We start from the raw sequence: 22,884 nt of genomic DNA on the forward strand, positions 1-22,884 counted from the left end.
TCCACAACTGAAAGTGTTGTATGCGGCCCCCGTTTGCCTAGTTGTGTCAAATTAGAGTCAGGGTCTGTTGCTCACTTAAATTATAGATTCCTTTAAAGAGGTGCTTTGTTGACAAGTCAACAAAACAGCGCTGTCTTAAGTGTCATTCAGAGAATCACTGGCTAATAGTGCAGCATATTTTACATTTGAATACAAAGATAATAGGTTCATCAAAATATAATGGTTAGAGATGCTTTCTAAGCCTTTGTAATTGTTTTATGCTAGAATGGCTTACCTAACTCTGGAGATTGCTTTTGCATACATTGCTCTTGGAAATAAAATTCAAACATTTTTTTTCTTTAAGTTATACCCTCTTTAATAGGTAAATTATTGAGGGAGGAGCTTTAATTTATTTTCTTTTTTCTGGTCATTAAGAGATTCTAATCGCAAGTAGATATCAGTCATCATGCTTTGTATTTTTATCTTGCTTTTTTTACTGTCAAATTCAAACTCATTTTAAGTCTCTAGCTTTAAAGCTGCCTCTAAGGTAGAAAGTTAGATACTGCTCCTTTTTTTATAATAGTGACCAGAAATCACAGAACGACATTAGAGCGGAGCTGTGTCATTCCTTTTAAAATATTTTAAGAACTTTTTTATGTTTGGGTAACAGGTTAGGCCCTTTGGAAGGGGATCCAAATCTTTGAGACTACGGAACGACATTAATACTACTGAGGGAACTTTGTACTATTTGGGTAATATTTTTGGATTTCTTCATGTACATATACACACCAACCTGGGCAAACTCCGTCCGACTCAGTTCTCACATGGCCCACTCCCCAGTGGTACCGTTAGAGCACACGTATGGGGAAAACGAGATTTTCGCTTCTCTTTTTACTAAAGTTAAGCCAAAGAGCCAGTAATACTATTCGCTTCTTATCTCAGAGAGTGAATTGAAAATAAGTGCTTTATTCTCATTGCTGTGTACTGACTTTCATAAACTGGTGGTGGAAGAAAATCTTAATCGTTAACCATATTTTGTGTTTATTTAATACTAACTAAACTTGACACATCTTGCAAGGACTCCCTTTCTTGCTTTATAATTGGGACATCCCAATGAACTAGACATACTGAGTGATTCTAGAGGAAAATGTTTCTGAAAGCAAGCTACTTAAGAAATCCTTGATTTTATGGAAACCTTCTTGCCTGACAAGTGATTTGTATGGGAACATTTTTTCCTAAAGATTTATAAAAGCTTTTTTTACTTTCTTGGTTGCAGATTCATTTAAAATTGAGGGTTTGGTTAAACTCCATGAGCTTGCTGTGGTAGAATCTAAGCAACCTGTTTGACCAGCTCACTGCTCCTTCCTGTGAGGTAGCCGCTGTGGATGTATCATGGCTGATAGGTTTAACCAAAACTGAGTATGTGTGCTAGATCCATGCAGGCGATAAAGCCTAGAATCTTCCTTTTACCACCGTTTTCTGACTTTGTTTAAAATGACTTATATTTTAGTTTTTTCTCTAATAAAGGAGAAAAATAAGTGTATTTTGCTTTTCTTTATTTTAGTTGGCCTTTTTAGAGGCTTTTCAACTTGGCCAGGCTAATGTAGCTTCCTTTTTCTTCAGTATCTTTTTAAGATAGCCTCACTTCCCTTCACTGTTTCTCTAGGAAGACACATATTAGGGTTAGTAGTCTTTTTGAAGGGTCAGGCCACATTTGCGAGAGAGACAGGATGGAACTGCTTATGTGTTACAATTAACCACTAGCAGTGAATTTATTGTACGTTAGAAATTTAGAACAGTAATCCAGAAATGGTTTTGTATAGCATTGTGCCTGTGTTTGGACTTCAGTAGGACTTGGGGATGAACTATCACATGGCTCATTTCAGATAACTATTTCAGTCTCATGCAAATGAATAATAGCATTTCTACATAAGTGTGAATAATCTCATCCCAAATTTTAGCTCCCACGCATTCCCATAGTATGCCAGCTGTGAGGAGTTTCGGAAAGAAAATCCTTAATCTAACCTGTTAGATGACAAAGGCTGATGAGAAATTGTGTTTGAGAATGCATTCGGAGTTTGTCTCTGGAAATGCATGGGAGGAGCAATGGTAGTGTTAGGGAAGGTAGGCAATAGGATGATTGGATCTTTTAACTCCCAGCATAGTATCTTCCCACATAGTTGGTGTTTGTTCAGTGAGTACTGTTGTGCCCGAGTTTTCGCGTCTGAGAGACCACCAAGGAGCCGACACCGATGTAATCACACGAGGGTTTATTTGACAAGCTTAAGCTCAGGTCCAAGTGTACCTGACGCGGCGGAGTAGGGACTTGGACCCTGAACCAGACTACAGTCAGAGGTTTTAAAGGCAGAGTAGGGGTGGACTCAGCGGTGGGTGAGGGCAAAAGAGGTGTTCAGAAGGGCTATCAGGGTAAAGAAGACTATCAGGATATTGGAGGCCTGGTTATTATCAAGCCAAGGCCGTCTTTCCTTCAAATGAGGCACTAACATGAAGACAGCTGGGAGTTTCCTGGTGGAATGTCACATTCCTCCTATCAAGCGTCCTTGTTAGTGAGATTTAGCATTGGGACATTTGTAAACCGAGGGAGACTCCTGTCTTACAGGATTGTGATTTCTGCAAGTTAACTATTTGTTCACACATACTACCGAGGGGAGAGGAGCGGGTGGAGAGGAGGTGCAAGGTGCCAGCTTTTGCTTTGTAAAAATGGCTGTACTTATGTCAGGGCTAGACTCGAGGTGGGTACAGCTTTGTTTTTCTTGGCCTCCACAAGTACACCTTTATGTTCTTTGGAAAACTTGGAAATATTCTCAAGTTTTTAAAAACTTCAACACTTGGTAAGCCATCTATAAATAATATATAAAATCTAAAACACGGTAAATACATTATACAAGTGATTATAACATAAGACTTTGGCTTCTGTCATCCCTCCTTCCCATCCACCTCCATAATAAGGCAAATTGAATCCAAAGGCCAACCTAAAGTTCTTGTTATGGTAACTTTGTGTTTAAATGGCATGAAGTCTCTATGATTTAAGAGAAAGAAACTGCAGTTTTTTCAGCTAGAGTAGCTGAAAGTAAAGTAGCTGTTTAGTCATTCTCTCTGCCAATTCTCAAACAAATTTGAATGTAATCACATTTTCTGCTCTTTCATGATTTGCTAGTGGTGTTAACTAAAGTAATCTCTTGGTCTTCACTGGTAATTTTGTTTCAGCGCGGAAGAAATACCCTCGGACAACCACTAGAGGGTGTTAACTCCAGAGGGAAAAACGGGAAAGTGACAAAAGGTTTTACTTTCTTCAGAAACTTCTTAAGATAGTTTTACTTTGCTTTGGACCACAAAGTTAATTTTGGATTCTGTAATTCACCTCTCATTTCTCTTTTGGAAGAAGGACACACTCAATGAAGAAGAGTATTGGACAGGTTTAGAAATGTGACCTTATAAAGTGGTGGCAGCTCCATGCTTAGATGATTTTGGTAACTTTTCTGCAAAAATTTTTGTTGCAAAAAAAAAAAAAATCTGTGAAAAGCTAAAGTGCTTTCATGTTTGACACAAAAATTTGGCAGCCAAACCTGACCTGACAGGACTTTATCATACTTAGTATTAAATTCACATATTTGTTACAAAAATGTTAATGTATTTGATTACATTACATGTACTCAAACCATAGTTTTGATTACATGCCCCAAAACATAGTCAAATATTTTATGTAATCTGAAAAATTCCAAATTCTAAAACATCTGGTCCCCAGAATTCCAGATAAGGGATTGTGCTCTCTAGCCAATCTACTATAAATCAAGTCCAAAGGGAATATAAAGAGGACAAATTCTGGATGGAATGCTATTATCAGTATTGAGGGAAGTCCTACTAGGGGAGAGGTGGTTGAAGAAAGAGATGTGCTGATTTTCCTGTCAACCGTCTTTCCGCCAGCATTGAGAGCTAGAAGTGTTAAAAAATTATTCTGATACTTGTTAAAACAGTGAGGAAGACTTTATTCTAGCTACTACAATTGGTGCCAAAGACTATCACAGTAGAGGAGCTCAATCCCAAATTCAGCAAAGACAGCTGGGATTTAAAGTCAGTGAGCAAAATCAGGGGAGAGGGAAAATAAGGAGACATCAAGGGTAGAGGAATGCTTGTTAAACTGATTTAACGCCGAAAACCACAGTGATCAGATGCTGAGGGTGGGGAAATTCTAAATTGACTTAACAGGATTCTTTCGAAAACTGGCATAGTCAGGCCGGAGACAGGGCGAATGATGAGGTCTGGTCGAAAAGAAGGCTCAGAAGAGCCTGGTTAAAGTTTGGTCCCAAAGAGATTCTGTCTCAGAAGCTAGACACAGTCCCTGTGCATACTGTTGACTATCTATATTTCCAATATAGACATTGATAATCTGAAGTGAGATACTGTCATAAGGAAAACAAAACATATAGCATTGGCTTACCATTCACATGACAAGCAGGTGGATTTGGATTTCAGTTAACATTTTGTCACCTACTGAGTTGACAGCTCCATGGGTAACAGGTGGAAAAATCAGGATGTGAAATGCATTGCCTGGTCCTTGATGTTTTTAGCAAGGCATCACAAGAAAGAACTGGCCAGTCTCGCAAGTGGAGATGGAATAGAGAAGCATCAGATATTAGGAACCTCAGAGGATTAGAGAATCCCAAGTGTTTCTGTACCCTTCTGTACCAAAAAAGGTCTAAGGCTGTTTCTTTTTGAGGTGTGGGAGGCTGAGGGGGACACCCAGCATGACCTGTCACCTGGTAAACCAAACAAAGGGCTCCATCCCTGCCTTAAGGACCTGGGTGTTAGCATTCCCGGTGCAGTTTTATTTTCAGTTGGTCACAAGGTAGCCTCCACTAAAGAGGCAGGGTCCTGTGATGAAAAAAAGCATACTTTGAGAATTTGGTCTAGAAAAGTGCTTGACTGTGATTCCTAACAGGTGGAACTAGAAACAGAATTTTCGAGGGAATTTTACTGCCAAAAAAATGAGAGCTTGGCCTTAAAACAATGGGCACCAAAAACAATGGGCACCAAACTCATGCCAGCAATAAGTGCACTATTTTCACAATTCTCATAGAGGGCATGTTCCCAGCCTCCATTTCAGACAAGAACTTTCCAGAGTGGAAGCCACTGAAGGTAATGAACAAGTGAGTCCCCTGCCAGAGAGCAGAATCAGGGTCTCATCAAGGTTGTTTTGGGGGGTTTTGTTTTTTGTTTTGTTTTGTCAGAGACAGCACAAGCAGGGGAGCATCAGGCAGAGGGAAAAGTAGGCTCCCTGCTGAGCAAGGAGGCCAATGCAGGACTCCATCCCAGGACTCTGGGATCACGAGTCTGAGCCAAAAGTCAGACTCTTGCTTTTAACCAACTGAACCACCCAGGTGTCCCAAGGAACTTCTTTATCATCAAGGACACTCTTCTCAGGGTTTCCCAGAAATATCCCCACAGTTGCTTTGAATCAATACATGTTTCCCTTTATTCCATTTTCTAAGTTTAGGGTTTTTATTTGGGTTTCCTGTCCTTACCACACTATTCTAAATGGGCAGAGGTGAGGGTGTGAGCAAATAATTTGCCCATCAGTTTAGGCATCAGACTATTAGAAGCCACATCCACAACTGATGAACCTTAATGGAGATCCTGAATTCCTGAGTTTCATCAGTAGGAGGGGTTGAGTATGTTCTGTGCATGGGAAGGTTGTGCACAGAGACTTAACAGCAAGAGAAAAATGCAGTGGCTGCTAGTTGGTACCCAGATCCTCCATGTGCTTTTATGGTAAGAGAGTTGAAGCTGGAATATGGCTTCCAGCCAAAGACTACATTTCTCAGCTCCTGCAATCTAGTTGTAATTAAGTCTCCACGCCACTGGAATATAAGAAATGCCATTTCCGGGTAGGCCTAACCCTTAAAACCTTGCATATGTGTCTCATGCAGTTTCTCTGTAAATTAGAATAGTGATTAGAGTGACTTCGAAGCCATGGTCGAAAATGGCAGAGCTACCCTCAAGTTCCTGAATCATTATGTGAAACAAAGCCTGACAGCTTGAAATGCTTAACCTCAAGACCCTTAGCTGGGAAACAGAAACTTCTATATTTTATTAGTGTATCTCTTGTTATAGGAGCTTAGCCTAACCTAAATGTTACAACCATGTTTCCCCTGGCAATCTTGGATCGCTCTCTGAATTCTTTACTTTTATTTTAAAAAATTAATGTAGAATACCCTGTAACATTTGTTTTAATAAAAATATTCCCCTACACGTACAGTAACTAGTACTTAAATAAGATATGCTACTTACCCTGTGGCTTTGACCAACCCTGCATATACCTGTATACCATTATACACACCACAGTTACTATATTAACACACACACAATCTCTGAAACAGATTTTTATTAAACAGCAAAGCAAAACTGCAACACAATTTTAAGTGTTCGTAGATTAGGTCACAAAACGGATGCAAAATATTTGCAGTGTAACTATTATATTTATACAGCTAAAGTCATTCATTGACTCATACACCAATACAAACATAAGATTATTCCAGGATTAAAAGTAGCCCAAATCTAATAACCAAAACAGTATTAGTGGATCTCTTCCTATTTAACATTTTAACATTACTTCTGATACTAATTTTCTTACCAGATGGAATCTACAAACTAAATTTTTAGAAACTGTCATAGAGTGACTAAAATTCTGCAAACCAAGTAGTTGGGTTTACAGAAAATTCTGGGAGAAGTAGTGAGATTAAAATACTGAGAAAATATCATCTAGTATACATGTAAAACTCCCTCATTTTATTCATGATTCTGATTCTAATACACTGAAGGGATTCTGCAAAAGTTGATCTGCTGGGTGCTACAAAGAAACATTAAGACTAAACTCTTAGAAACTATTCTCTTTCAGATGTGGTTGACATAAGGTTAGTCACATTTAATCTACTCTCTCAGATCTAGTCTGTGTCAGGGATCACACAAATCTGGAGTAAAAACATTTTGGAGTTGTTTACTACAGTTTGCTAATTATCTTTTCAATCCTATTCATATTTTTCTCAAAATTTTCTATTCCAAACATATAACCAGAACTCATCTTTTCAGATATTAAGTGGGTTGTTTTGTGCAAAAGGTATGTTTTAACAACCAAACCTTCCCAATTTGACAATTCAGTTGCAAAGAAAAGTCTTCATACTTATAGCCTCTGTTTTCAACTGATTAAAGAGAAACCAACAATCCTATCTTATTACTATGACAAGCCCTAACTGAGAAAGTATCTCATTTTAGTTTAAGTTTCAACAATTCAAGCTCAGGTTACTCTCACAGATGATTAACTATTAAAATTACTTTTACAAATGTAAAACCAATTTTCTCCTTAAGGGAAAGGCAATGGGAAGGAAGAAGTGAATGGAGAAGAGGCACAACATGGTGGACAGGGTACATAAAGCTGTGCGTTCAGTACATGATTTTGGTCACTTTTCACAACATGGTGGTTATTTTCTTGTATTTCTTACTATGCCTATGTCTTTATCTATTATTATAGATAAAAGACAGTGCTAAACCTATAAATCAAATTTGATAAAACATTCATTTTCAAGTTTCATAAATATATGCATTTCTAATTATAAAGTCTCTACAATACATTTGCACGTTTTCATAGACTAACTATTATACGCAAACTCATGAAGTCTTCTGTTATGCTCTTAATTTTGCCTAGATCTGACATTATCTTCATAAATATTCAATTAAGCCACAAACAAAAGTACTATAACTTTTAAAATCTATCCAGGTTTTAAAGAAAAAAAGATCAGCAGCAATTCAATAAAACAGAAGGGATGTAAATCCCTTACTTTCTTTTGCTTTTTGTGTCAGTTGTTTGAAAAACACTAGAAGCTGACATGAGGTTTTCTATATATTGTCCAAGAACTTGGTTTTCTGATTTTAGCTTCAGATTTTCTTCCTTAACTGCATCTACTCTTGCAGAGAGGTCTATATTTAAAAAAAAAAAAAAAGTCCAGTATCAATAAAATGATGCCAATGACTCCATATTATACAAGACTTAGGATTCATTCTTAAAAGAGATAACACGATCTTTAAATTTTCTGCTTTTAAATTCAGGTAACTTTAGAAATTAAGGTAAACAAAGTAAACTGAATGCAAGTTAATAGCCAAAATTCTTAAAAAGAGATTTCATATTAAACTAAATGTTGGTAAATGGCATCTATGTGGAGTAGTTATTTCTTGAAATTGTTATTTCCATAAGATACAAACTTGGTTTTTAAAATGTGAATTTTGGTTCATGTCTTATCAACATTAAAAAAAAAAATCTTTGTTAGAAATGCTTAAGAAAACATGGCAGGCAAATACAACTCGATTTATACATTGGATACATTGGATTTATACATTGGATATAGGTCAGTTTCCAAGAAATTGAGCATTTTGTATTTTTACATTAGCAAGAAATTCAAAAGTTCTAAATGATCAAATAAAACATTATCTTCATTCATTCATTTAACAACTAAGCATTGGGGCCCTTTAAGAGCCAGGCACTATTCTAGAGACAACACTAACAAAAGTCCTTGCCCTCACAGAGCTTATATTCTAAGGTACATGTGGACACATATGCATTTGCAAAGCCCCAAGTAGGGGTCAAGAGAAAAAAGAAGGGTATGAGTTGCAGGAACCAAAAGGGAAGTTGTCTTTTTAATATAGTATGGTCAGTGATATTCTGATAGAGGGAATTGACCAGAGACTTAAAAGAAATGAGGGAATGAGCCATACAGAATGCAAACAACCTAAGCAGAGAACAAACAGAATAGCAACCACTAAGACCCTCAGTAGAAGCTTGCTGAAAGAATGGCAAGAAAGTCAGTGTCTGAGGTAGACTGAATGAGGCAGAGTGTGACATGACTGATTCTGAAAGGTATAAGGAGGTAAAAGATTTCCAGAGGGTAACCTGGCTTTTATTAACTGTGAAATGGGAAGCCAATGCAATGACATGATCTGCTCACCCTGCTGTTTAAAAAAAAAAAAAAAAAAAAAAAAAAAACCCCAAAAAACAAAAAACACAACACAACCTCTTAATTTCATCAAAAACCAAGATATTTCAGTGGTAGTATTAATTTCATGCAAGACATTTAGTAAATGAAAAAACTCAGATCAATTCACTTTTAATCTCTGAAGCTAAAACATTTTTAAAGTAAAAACTTTAAAGTTTTTGCAAAGTATATGCCTTATTAAAGTTTTTGCAAAGTATATGCCTTATTAAAGTGGACTTAGTAATATCTCTGTTCAGGGGTTTAAGGGGCTCTCATGTAATAAACAGCATTACATTAACCCCGAAGGGATGCACAGGAACACTATTTGACTTTCTTATTGAAGCGCATTTGTTCTTTAAAATCAACAGCCAAAGCTGCAGGGAGGAGGGAACAGAAACTATTGAAATCGACTTTGAAGCTTATACTTTAAATACTGGGGGCATGATAAGGAAATTAAGCAGAACAGATGCTTACAATTTCAACTAACTGGATATTGTTCAAGAAAACTACAAAATGGAAGCAAACCTTCAAGTGTGTGTTGAAGTTCCAACACTTGATTAATAAGTCGTGTTTTCTCCTCCAGTTCCACCTGATTTTCAGCATCCACTGCTGTAATACAAAGGTTCAGATTTACTAGTAATTAACATTAGGTAATATTTGTGTAGCACAGCACTTAAAGATATGCAAAATGTTTTATATCCATAGTTTTACTTGACTTAAGAGGCCTGGAAAGGAAGAAATTAGATGCCCACAAGGCAGATAAGGACACCCAGGTGAGGTTAAAGGATTTTGTCATTATCAATCCTTTCTAGAACTAGAGAGGTTATAAATAATTAGCCAAATCCAAGCATTCTAAATATTGCTTCTCTGTTCTTTCCATTGCTTAAGCCAAAAGCATCCACAAAACCAGGAACTCACAAAAAGGGGAAATAAGCACATACCATCCATGTCAGCATTCATCATCTTGGGTAACAAGTTTTTGGGCCTTGGGTACAAAATCCTTGATGAATGGTCTGCAATAAGAGAAAGTTAGAAACAGACACATATAGCAATAAAATACCACTATACATTTTAAAAAATTTTTAAAGGAGAAAATGATCAAAGTTATGGAAGAACAAATATAAAATATTAGAAATTTTAAATATGTTATCTTCTTGGAAAGCGATATGGTAATAAATCATGCTCATGAAAACACTTCAATATTTTTTACTCAGGAATTTTGCTCTTGGAAATTTAGCCTAAGGAAAATTACAAAGAAGGAAAAAAATTATATGCATAAAATTTTCACTTCAACCTTATTTACAACCCACGAAACTGGAAACAATATGAACTGTCCATTCAGTGTCTGGTTAATTACTGTAGTTTCTAATCGAGTGGCTACTAAAAATAATCATGATGACTATAACATGGGAAGAATGTTTACAAAATTGTGTGTTCACTGATGTAAATTATGTAAAATATACATAAATACAAATAAAGAGAACAGCAAAATGAAAAAAGCTCTTATGTTAAGGATGATAGGGATGAAGACAAATCTCTTAAAAATATTTTTCCTTTTAAAGTATTACCTTATACATACTGTTTAATATTTTTTATTGTTAAGTTCAAGAGAAAAATACTAGTTACCTGAAACACTAAAATGGGAAAAATGAAAAAATATCAACTTGTTACCTTCTAGTTATGGTTAAAACAGATTAAATAGGATGTGTATAAGTAAATAAATATTAATATTTTATTGTTTCTATAAAAGGTTCTAAAATATTGGGGCACCTGGGTGGCTCAGTCGGTTAAGCATCTAACTCTTGATTTCGGCTCAGGTCATGATCTCAGGGTCCTGAGACTGAGCCCCGTGTTGGGCTCCACAATTAGCTCAAAGTCTGCTTAAGATTCTTTCTAACTCTGCACCCCACCCACAGGCATGCTTAAATTAAAAAAAAATTTTTTGTTTCCAAAATATTAAAGCATAAAATTCCTGTGAAATGTGTTCTGCTCTATAGCTAACGTTCATTTCATATTCAGTGTGCTCAAGATTTTTAAATAAACCAGATTATTGCTGGAAACAGATGTGTAAACAATCTAATCTACTCACTGAAGCAGTGAGTAGACAGGTATAGACCTGCCAATATTACTACTTTTTCAACAAATTATTTATAGAGCACCTACTATACCAAGGCACTCTTATGCCTCTGTATGCTAAATAGTAGAACCCAGATCCTACTGAACAGGATGTCTATATTCTAGAACCAGAATCTTAAGAGTTATTAGTGTATTGAGTATTCCCTCACATTTTCGGTTGTTAAATTGTGTGACAATTCAGATACTTGCATGAACATGGAGATAAAATGCTCAGTGTACGTATATATAAACTACCTCTGAAATAAGAGATCACTTGTTGGTCTAAAGAAGAAAGACATTTAACATCCCTTACATGGCATTATTAAAGACTTCACTAGCTACAAATGGTATAAAATTGACCTAATGCTTAATAAAAATCTACTGAGTCCTCTAGCATCTTTCTACTTATCTAGCATTAGAGCTGCTCTCCCTCAAATTGTTTTCACATGTTTTTAATCCTCAAGTTCTTTGTACTTCGGAGTTCACACATATATATGTGATATAATATATACATATTATATACATAGTACATCTGCATTATACATATATAATATAATGTACATAATATGTAAGATACATATAAACTTTTTCTGATGCAACAGCCAAAAGCAAACGTGATCTTGAGAGTACTTAGCAACAACAGCCTGCAGCTTGGCTATTTCTGCTGTTAAATAATACATAAAAGGTACTTCAAAATTCTGACATTTAGTGGTTTTAAGAATACAGCTCAAACAAAATTTTCATGACAGCTGAGAAGAGTTATAAGATACAAAAGCAAAGCAACAGATAATCATGCAATCAATGCATGACTTTGAAATCAAGTTTAATATAGGGATGTGGAATACTTCTTTGGTCTATGTTTCAGTCTAATACTAAAATTAAACCAAAAAGTCTTATACAAAGGTAAAGTGCTCCAAATTGATCAGTGTAATAATGAGGCCAGTTTCTGAAATTTTGGCCACATGTAACCCAAACAATGGAAAATCTATGTGTGGCTTATCAACAGTTTGACTTCATCTGAAAAAAATGAAAGAACAAAAGGCAGAAAAATGGAATGGAAGGGGCTTATTAGAGGAAAAATGAAACTTAGAAACACACACAGAAAACTGGGGTGGAGGCAAGAGCACAAAAGCCTGGTGGGCACAAGACAGTGCTAGGAGATATATAACAAAACCCAAGAGAACACTATACACATCACAGTCTATGTAAGATAGCCTCCATGACTGTACAGCACAAAATCTGTCCAACTCTAGGTGGCAGCTCTGGGCAAAAGGGTATTCATGACTCTTCAATGAAGCAGACAAGAGCACTGCTGGCTGCTTCTCCACAGCAACAACAAAGACAAACAGTAATTTTCTTATTCTGACGGGATTAAACAGGCTGGCCTCAAAATGCTATTCTTGCATATATTCAAGGTCTTCCAGTAAATTTAGAGTAACAGGCTGATTTTATAAGGTCAGAAGGTTCATTGAACTCTTTTATCAAAGTATTTTAGCCACAGGTTTTATTTTCTTCCAAAATACAGTCAATCCTAAAACCTCACAATGTCTACATTAGCACAGGTACTTTGTCATAATAAGCACTTAATACCAGACTGAGTTTTTCAACTATAAAATCTTTTTCTCAGTCTATACTTGCTATCACATCAATTCAATTTCATGTGAAATGTACTTTTAAGAGTTCATTTTCGGGGCATCAGGGTGGCTCAGGTAAGGTTAAGCGTACTACTCTTGATCTCAGCGCAGGTCTTTATCTCAGGGTCCTGACTTCAAGCCTGGTACTGGGCTCCATGTTGGGAATGGAGCCTACTTAATAAAAAAAAAAAAAAAAAGAAAAAGAAAAAGAAAATCCAGGGACGCCTGGGTGGCTCAGTTGGTTAAGCAGCTGCCTTCGGCTCAGGTCATGATCCCAGCGTCCTGGGATCGAGTCCCACATCGGGCTCCTTGCTCAGCAGGGAGCCTGCTTCTCCCTCTGCCTCTGCCTGCCATTCTGTCTGCCTGTGCTCACTCTCTCCCCCCCCCTCTCTCTGATAAATAAAAAATAATAATAATAAAATAAAAAAAAAAGAAAAAGAAAAAGAAAAAGAAAATCCAGACCAAAGTATCTCTAGCATGAGGACACTGAAATGAGTGTGGGGTGTTAAGGCTGATCTGTTTATTCTAAAGCTGCCTTCACTCCGAAATAGATATGGTTCTTGAAGATCTGTCAACTCTGACCTAAGCCTAGGTTGGATCTTAAACGCTTTTCTCAAATTACAGTACGTTCTGGTGCCTATCTTCATCTGGCCTTGGTGGGGAGAAGAGAATCTAGAATTATTTTGATAGTATAAGTCCAGGAAGCTAAAAGTACAGAGAGAACAAGAGTTCAGGAAGTGTGACAAACATCAGGATGGATCCATTTTCCATGCCCACACTTCTGTGATCAAAGACTACTCTTTTACCAAAGGAGAACTCTACCTTCTCTTATAGTATCCTGAATAGTACCACTGTTAAGCAGTTTAGCACAGTGATAAAGGACATAAATTTATATTACCTGGATTTAAATCCTAGCTCTGCTATTTATAAGCTCTGAAATCTTGAGCAAGGTTAACATCTCAGCCTCAGTTTCCTTATCTGTAAAATGATAAAAGTATGTACCTCACATTTTTGTTTTAAGAATGAGTTGAAATGTACGGTACTTTCAATGATACCTCATAATGTTAGCTATTATCTCCTCTACCTTTTGGCTCTAATTCAGGCCACAAAAAGAAGTTTTGGTAAAATCACCTGGTCTAGCCACTTCATTTTACAAACAAACGGAGACCAAATAATGGCTTACCCAAAATCACAAAAGTAGTCACTGACAGAGCCAAGACTACTAGGCTAGTTGTTTTCCATCACACCACCACAGGAATGCTCACCTCTGAGACCTAAGATTTTGAGACTTTTTCCTGATACCCACCCAACTTGTCTGCATCTAAAACTGATTTTCATGTCATCCACTTATTAGTGAATAAGACTACTAAAATAATGTGATTGTTGATTAACATACTAAATGCTTTACATATATTATCAGTTCATCAAATCAACAGAAAGGCATTGTAATTTATATTCGTGGGTACTGTACCTCAGGTATCTGCCTTAGACTTCACGGCCAATTTTGCACCAAGATGCTGAAAGCAGGTCTAACTATGAAGTCCCTGTTTTTTCCATTGTATAATGGAAATACAGCCCTAATCTATGTGTGCCAAATATTTTTGCAGTCTTTGATGTTAAATTCCTTTGACATTTTACTAAGCAACTAAAGTAAATTTTATTCCATTCACGGCGCATCCACTTTCAACTTGGTGTGTCTGTTCAGGCCTGTTTAAGTTTTGCATTGTTCTGGCTAGATAAATCCAGTTTCAGATCCCACAGGATTAAGAAATTGACTGGCCAAAGGAGGACAGGAACGGAAGGTGGATCGCCAGAGAATGGCTAGCTATAGTGAATTTAATCGAGGAGTACAGCCACAGAATACACAAGCATAGCTTTGGATCATCAGGTACAGACAGCGCCGGGCACATAGCACAGCAGGTCCTTAACATTGTTACGTCATAGTAGTGGAATCGATACATTGTATAACAAAAATCCTGCCTTTCCAAAGGCATCCTCTTTCTCCTTTTCAATCCTAACTCCCCAAAACTTGCTCGGCAGGATCCTTGAGGGAAGCCCAAGTAGAAACTAACCGGGAGCTCCTTTCGGCGCCAGGAAAGCTGTCGCCAGCCCTTATTTTACCGCTCGCTCGCCACCCTCCCCGCCTCGGCGTCCTCTCCTCCCACCTCCCGGGCTCTCCGCAGAGCAACCACGGACTAGTCCCGGCGTGCCAGGCCCATCCTGCCCAAGCGTCCCTCTGCAGTCCCAGTCCAGGGCGGGAGGCTGGACAGCGGCCTTCGACTCAGAAGAGGCGCGAGAAGGCGGCGGGGGGGGTCCGCCTAACGGACGCGAGCAGCCCCTCCCCAAAGGAACCCAATAAGAAGATGAGAAGAAGGTTACGCAGGGGCTCTGCAGGGAGTCAGGCCTGAAGCGCCCACCAAATGCCCAGGCCCGAAGCCGCTCTTCCTGGGCGCCTGGTGCGCCGGGCCGCGTCCAGCCCTCCCGCCCCCCATCCCACCCCACTCCCCAGGCGCTGTACGGGAGTCGCAACTCCAGTCGCCCGGGGCCAGGCCCTCCGCGGCCCTTGACTGCCCTCACCTGCCGTTGAAGGAGCCAGGAGTGGGAGGGAGCGGGAAGACGCCTCAGGCCCCAACTCTTGGACCAACCGGTATCGGCAGCTCCGCCCTCTGCGCCCACAGAGCCTGCGCCGTGTCGGGAGTCCCGCCCTGTCCCTCCCCGTCCCGCGCCGTGGCCCACCAATCCCCACTCAAGAAGACACGCCTGCGCGTTAGCTGTACGACGCCCCAATCGTCCTTTGTCAAAGCCCCATGATCCACCTTTCGCCATAACAAAAGGACGTTGGCATCCAATCAGGATTGAGGCTGTTGTGGGCGGGTCCGGTAAAAGCAACAGCCAATGACAGTACAGGAGCGAAGTTCAGCGTGAGAAAGCCAGTCCAAAGAAAGCCGCTCTTCAGTCTCAGCAGGGGTCGGAGAAATTGCGGTCAGAAAGCCAGTATGGAAAATTCTGACAGCTGTCAGGAAGGAGGTTGGTAAAACCAAATGCTGGGGGAGAGGTAAATCATTCAAGTTTAAGAAAAGGGCATTTGTGGACATAATAGGTAAAGCCAGTGCAATACCGAAGTACCTCAATTCTAAAAGGAGACTTTTCCAACTTTCCTCACTTCCCAAATCGGAAAGTTCCTAAGTACACCCCTAGTGGTTTGTTCCTCTCCTCATCCTTTCCAAACGATTATTAAATCCGTAGTGCAATTGACCATTTAAGGATATTTTAGCACTGAGAAAATACCTTAACAGTACTTTGGTATATAGAGCGTTTGCTCACCTTATCTCATTTTGATTCTCACAGTAACCCACAGAAAACAAATGAAGCTTAAGAGTAAATGCCTTGCTCGAGGTCATACATGCAGTATGAAATGCTGCTGCCAGGCTTTGGGATGTAATGCAATCTGGCTTGATAGCGTTCATTGGTATCTAGCACTTGACACAAAGCGGCTTGGGTTTAGTATTTGTAGAGTACGAGGTAGTAATACTATATTGTTTTGGCTCTGGCACATTCTCCTGAGTTGTAGAGGAGAGCCTGTGTCTGCCTGTTTCTTGACTTTTTTCACTTCTGGTTCAGTTTGCTGACCTACTGCCTTAACCCTTTTAAGAAATATGTAAAAAATATTCCACTTAAGTATTAAGAACTATACATTTGGCTGGACCCATGATACATAATTTGAGAAAATTACTAGAATGCAACACAGGACCTAAATAAATGGAAAATAAGAAAGGCCCAGGGTCTATCCAGTAGGAATGTCAGAAAGAGAAACTAGAGAGAATGGTTGTGAGCTGTATCAAAGAATAATAACTAAGAATTGTTCAGGATTGTGGAATATTTGAATGCTCAGATTCAAGAAGCACTTACTCTTGAGCAGGTGTAAAATAAAGAATTCCATATGTGGTGGCGCCTGGGTGACTCAGTGGGTTAAGCCTCTGCCTTCCACTCAGGTCATGATCTTGGGGTCCTGGGATCCAGCCCGGCATTGGGCTCTCTGCTTGGTGGGGAGCCTGCCCCCCCCCCCCGCTTGCCTCTCTGTCTGCTTGTGACCTTTGTCTGTCGAATAAATAAATAAAATCTTAAAAAAAAAAAAAAGTATTCCGTATGTGGACACATCCTGATGAAACTGCAGAACACCAAAGACTAAGAACTATTAAAGCAACTTTTTTGTTGTTGTTATAGTGGCTTTTTTCTTTTTTTTAGTTTTAAATAGAATAAAATATATATAACACAAAAAAATTATCATCTTAACTATCTTAAAGTGTACAGTTCAGTAGTGTTGAGTATATTCACATTGTCACGCAACCAATCTCCATAACACTTTTCATCTTGGAAACCTGAAACTCTATACCCATTAAAAAACAACTCCCCATTTAACTCTCCCCTCAGCACCTGGCAACTGCAATACTTTTTGTCTCTACAAAACATGATGGCTTTAGGACCTCATGTAGGTGGTATCTCTTACAATATTTATCTTTTTGTGACTGACTTATTTCACTTATCATGACATCCTGAAGCCTCATCCATATTGTAGTATGTGTCAGAATTTCCTTCCTTTTTAAGGCTGAATAACATTCCCTTGTATGTATATACCACATTTTATTTATTCATTCATCTGGTGATGGACACTTGGCTTGCTTCCAACCTTTAGCTATTGTGAATGCTACAATGTGAATGTGATGTGTGCAAGTATCTCTTTGAGACCCTGTCTTCAATTCTGTTCAGTGTATATCCAGAAGTGGAATTGCTGAATCATATGGTAATTTGATCTATTTTAAAAGCAACTTGTTTCCCCTCTCTCTCTCTGCCTGCCTCTCTGCCTACCTGTGATCTCTGTCAAATAAATAAATAAATAAAATCTTTTTTTTTTTTAAAGCAACTTTTTAAAATGCGGTAATGACACAAGAATAGACAAAAAGAAAATTAGAGGGTAACTGTACCTGGAAGTTGGAATACACTAAATGTGTCTGATAAGAAGTGTTGGGCAGGTTATGGAAAGGAACTATTATTCATGACTGCTGAAAGTGTAAATGGTACAATTACTTTGTTGTTGCTGTGGGCTTTTGTTTGTTTGTTTTTGAGAGAAAGAGAGAGAGAGGAGAGGCAGGCAGAGAGTGAGAGAGAGAATCCCAAGCAGGCTCCACATCCTGTACCAAACCCAGTGTGGGGGCACTTGATCCCAGGATCCAGAGATCATCATTTGAGTTGAAATCAAGAGTCAGACACTCAGCCAACTGAACCACCCAGGCACCCTGGTATAATAACTTTGTAAATAGGCTATGGAAAAGACAACTGATGATGGTTTTAGTTAGATTGGCTATTCACATAAAAAATGAAATTAGATTCTGACCTCCACCGCAAGTAAAACTGAATTCCAAATGAAGTAAATATTCCCTCTCTCACTATCTCTTGCTGTCTATCTGTCATAAATAAATAAAATCTTTAAAAAAAAACACTACTTGAATGAGCAATCATTAAAAATCCTGAAACAGAAGTTGTTGAGAGTATAAGCAATATAATAGAAGCTGCAAATAAGAACCAAATGGAAACTTTATAACTGAAAAAGAAAATAGCTGAAATATAAAACTGTAAAAAATCAGCAGTAGGATGAAGAGGAAAGAGTTGGTGAACTTGAGGAAATCTCAGTAGAAATTATTCAGTCTTAAATACAGGGAGAAGAGTTGGCAAAAACCAATGAACCAACCTCAGGAGTAGAAGACAACAAAAGAGATGCCATTTTGTGTCACCAGAGTCCCGGAAGAAAAGGAAGGAGAGTATAGATGGTTCTGAAAAACACTTGAAGAAATAATGGTTTTCCAATCTTCATAAAAGACAGTTTCATAAGAGAACGGTATGATGAGGAAAATAATGTCTCAAAGGCTCTGAGGATGGAGTATAATGAAAAAGACTGTTGAGAAACACTAATCTAGAGCATGAACATCACAAAGAGAACCCATTAATAACATTTATTTCCTGATGGAAGAAGAATGTACCACCATCTATGAAAGAGTCCTACAAAAAAAAAAAAAAAGGAAAACAAAGTGGAACCTGACCTGATCAAGCCCATTAAGTAGCAGTTTAACAGGAAATACAGAAATATATTAAATCTACCGCCTGGACAAAATTAGCAAAATGTGGCTATGGACAAAAAACAACAAGACAAAAACAAAAAACAAAGCCCCTTTCTTCAACAAAAAGAAAAGAAATTGCACTGGGGGGAAAAAGGAATAGAACTCTACAGATAAAAGGGCACTTATAATACATATTTTTAAAAACAGACCAAAAACCTGTGATTTATTTTGGATGCTAACACCATTTAGGAGACGCATGAAAGTGATTGCCATCAAGTAGAATATGACTAGAGTATTCATCTTTTTTAAAATTCTGGAACCAAACATACATCACGTAAGATAATTAGACTTTAAAGGAGGTCTTTAGACAAATTATCTCAAAAAATGTAATGTACCAAAGATAAAATTAGAGAGCAATATATCAATCACAAAATGTTGCAAATTTGATAAAACAGTGTTGCTGATAATTGCAAATTTGATAAAAACAGTGTTGCTGATAATTAAGATTTGCCCTTGAAGATAGAAAATCCTTGAAATAACAAAAATGTGACAAAAAAGAACAGTACTCCCAAGTGGATATAAAAAGGGAGTTGGAATTTTAGCAAACCAATCATGAAGTGAACATTCATTAGGCTATACAGTTATTTTTATACAATGCTCCATATTTGCATTATATTTTTCAATTAAAAATGGTTTAAAAATAATCACAAAAGTTCCTTTCTTCTAAGTAAGGCAAACATATACATACAAACAGAAACCAATGAAATTGCACAGAATTTGTACATATTTGCTTGTAAAAAGAACACTTGTTATCTAAGGCATGTGTATATTAATATTATAAAACATCTAAGTAAAGGCATACAATTAAAATACTCTTCATAGAGAATGGGGAACTCCAAATTGAAAATTATTGTTACAAAGCAATGTATCATGTGAGGAAGAAATGATAAATTGTAGAGAACTTCCAAGATCATTTTGATGTTCCAGACTGACATAGTCTCATCATGAACATGAAACCTAACTTGTCTTAATTAGAGAGTTGTAAACATACTGGGGATATTTTAAAGTGAAATATGCTAAATGGAGGCATTTTGATAACTTTCAAGTGTAACCAGGTGTGTTCCCTGGTACTTTATGCTCATTAGTTTGCAAAATGTGTTTCATCTCATTCCTAAATAAGAACTCACATTTTCCTTTTTATTTTTTTCCCTTGAAAGGTTATTGAATTCATTGGAGAACGAGTGCTGTCCTAAATTTGGTGAGTCAAGAATATACTGTACTTGTTGAAAATTGATTTCAAAACTAGACTTAATAGGATATCATACTGGGGTGCCTGGATGGCTCAGTCGGTTAATCATCTGACTCTTAATTTCGACTCAGGTCTTATCTCAGTGTTGTGGGTCTGAACCCACAGTCGGGCTCTGTGTTCAGAGCGGAATCTGCTAGTCTCTCTCTCTCTCTTTCTCTTTCTCAAATAAATAAATAAAATCTTAAAAATATATGTACCATACTCTGCTATTCGGTAAATTAAGCTGTATACTCTTCTCAAGATTGTAATTTCTTGATAATAACCAATAATTGGCTAATTTGAGGAGAGTTGTTTTCATTCATTGGTTTAATAGAGAAAAAGTAAGAAATTACCAGTGTGTTTTTAGAGTTTCTCTAATGAGAATTCAGAAGGACTTCAGGGTCTTCATGGAATCAAGCTTTGAACTTTATGGCAAAAGTGAAAGTAATTGGGAATGATTATACAGTCTTGATGCTTATTTTTCTTTACACAAAGTAATGGTTTTGCTTATTGGTTTGTTTTAAAGATTTTATTTATTTATTTGACAGAGAGATAGAGAGCAAAAATAGACAGAGCTGCAGGCAGAGGGAGAGGGAAAAGGAAACTCTCCGCCAAGCAGGGGGCCTGATGCTGGGCTCTGAGATCCCAGCACCTTGGGATCAGAACCCAAGCCGAAGTCAGACGCTTAATGTACTGAACCACCTAGGCCCCCCTACACAAAATAATGTTTAGTCAGTTTCCCAAAGATTGGCGCTCATCTCTCTGGCTGTACAAGATTAGCTTTTAACAATTGTTTATGACATTTTATTGTCATTGAAAAATATGAACAATACAAATAACCCTCAGCTTGCTGATGTCATTGCCTAGAACAAAGCCAAGTTCACTAATAATGTAAATTATAGGGCAACTGGGTGGCTCTGACTCTTGATCTCAGCTCACACCTTGATCTCAGGGTCGTGTGTTCAAGCCCCATGTTGGGCTCCATGCTGGGTGTGGCACCTACTTAAAGATAATTTTTTAAAAAGATGTTAATTAAATGGTTAATTTAATGTGGCAAATAGTGTGATGTTGGTTGTAAATGACTGGCCTGGAGAGCCTGATGTATCAGCATCCCAACAAGCCTTGGTTTGAAGAAGAAGAAACCTGAGTTCCAGCTCTGGCTCAACCTATATTCATCCATTCAATTCTTCATATAGTTACTAGTTGAAAAATTTATTTCAGTGTTCATTTTGAGCTAGATACTGTAGAATATCCAAATATTTGAAATTGACCATAAGTCTGTGGGGGATGATGCACTTTACTATAGACTCCTGTTTCCTCAAATTAGGGACTATAATGAAGTTCATCCTGCTTCTCTAATATTACATAAAGTACCACTGAATTTATGGAATAACACTGCCAGTGAATGATAACAACGGTTCCCATATTTAGGCAGCCCGTGATGGTCTGGTTGTGTCTGACCATCGAGCCCTTGGTAACATGCCTGTTGGGTTCTGAAAGCTTTCTTGAGTGACTTATTTTGGGGCCACTCCATTCCAGCTTTTATGACTTGGAGTTTCTGTGATTCTCTGTACAGAAATCTACCAGTATCAGTCATTTTGGCTGCGTGCGAATTCCACTTAATCTTTATAAAACACTCTCATTTAAAATCAACACTAATCACTGGGCTATGGGAGCATAAAAGGGATTTGGTTTTAATATGACAAAGTGATTCTTGGAAGGGCACTGGAGTCAGGGTAATAGTGAAACTGATGTTTTGTATGAGAATGCTTGTGAGTTGCTAGCAACGCTCTGCAATGCAAGAGCTGGTGGGCTATCAGACTTCTAGTACATAGGCCTAGTTATCAGAGCCTTCCATTCCTCTAGGAACTGTTTGCACTAAAAATAACCAACCTGGGAGAGCACCTTTGTCAGACCCTGGGACTTTATATTACTTTCTTCTTTTCTTTTCTTTTAAATTTTATTTATTTATTTAACAGAGAGAGGGAGGAAGAGAGACAGCACACAAGCATGGGGAGCAGCAGGCAGAGGGTGAGGGAGAAGCAGACTCCCTGCACCCAATGTGATGTAGGGCTCCATCCCAAGATTCTGGGATCATGATCTGCGCCTAAGGCAAGACACTGAACCCACCACACCACCCAGGCACCCCTGGGATTTTACATTGCTTATAAGCTAACAAGTTAGCCTGTTTCACACTCAGGAATGCTGGAAGGAGACATGAGGTGCCTGCTCTGAATCCAAGGACTCTCTTACATGTAGCTCACTGGCAGCATGAGGTTTGCTTCTGTTCTCCATGTCCCCCGAGCCCCACAGTAGAGTGGCTAGGAGTCCGGCTCGGGGCCTGCACACGCAGTGGGTTATGGTATAGGGAGGAGCACTGTGCTCAGGGAATCTATTGCTCTTACAGGTAGTGGAAGCAAGGAGAGGCATTACCTCAACTCTCAAAGTTGCTCTTGGTAGACACACCCTGAGGAATGGTCTGGGTGAAGAAAGACCCTGTGCTCTTGGCCTACCCCAAGAACATGTCCTGATGCTCAGGGCTCATTACGGACTACCTCTCCCCCTGTACCTCTAACTCGAATAATCTTTAGTTCTGTGACGAATTCCCGTTTTCCTTCCTCCAGCTAACCCAGTTATTTCCGGGAAATACTACAAGATGTCTGTCTCATAAAGTGATGGTGGGAGGCCTAATAGGCAAAGTGGAAGAGAAGCAC

General features: G+C 38.3%; 1 protein-coding gene and 1 long non-coding RNA gene across 3 annotated transcripts in view; one reads left to right on the top strand and one right to left on the bottom strand.

The window, feature by feature from the left end:
* Positions 1–6,365: 6,365 nt before the first annotated feature.
* Positions 6,366–22,884, bottom strand: part of SCOC (short coiled-coil protein) — a 36,665-nt gene continuing 20,146 nt past the window's right edge. Inside the window, exons 2-4 of the mRNA XM_082727360.1 lie at positions 9,962–10,033; positions 9,546–9,629; positions 6,366–7,971 (exon numbers count right to left, since the gene is read on the bottom strand). Coding sequence (XP_082583486.1) covers positions 7,829–7,971; positions 9,546–9,629; positions 9,962–10,033 — 299 coding nt within the window. The 3' untranslated portion in view covers positions 6,366–7,828. The remainder of the gene's footprint in view (positions 7,972–9,545; positions 9,630–9,961; positions 10,034–22,884) is intronic.
* The window catches only part of LOC309862931, a 61,105-nt gene continuing 53,613 nt past the window's right edge, over positions 15,393–22,884 (top strand). For both annotated transcript variants that reach the window (XR_014310796.1, XR_014310797.1), the window contains exons 1-2: positions 15,393–15,796; positions 20,100–20,140. This is a non-coding gene — a long non-coding RNA (uncharacterized lncRNA). The remainder of the gene's footprint in view (positions 15,797–20,099; positions 20,141–22,884) is intronic.

The sequence above is a fragment of the Mustela nivalis genome (assembly GCF_964662115.1).
Source record: "Mustela nivalis genome assembly, chromosome: 4".
NCBI classification, from domain to species: Eukaryota; Metazoa; Chordata; class Mammalia; order Carnivora; family Mustelidae; genus Mustela; species Mustela nivalis.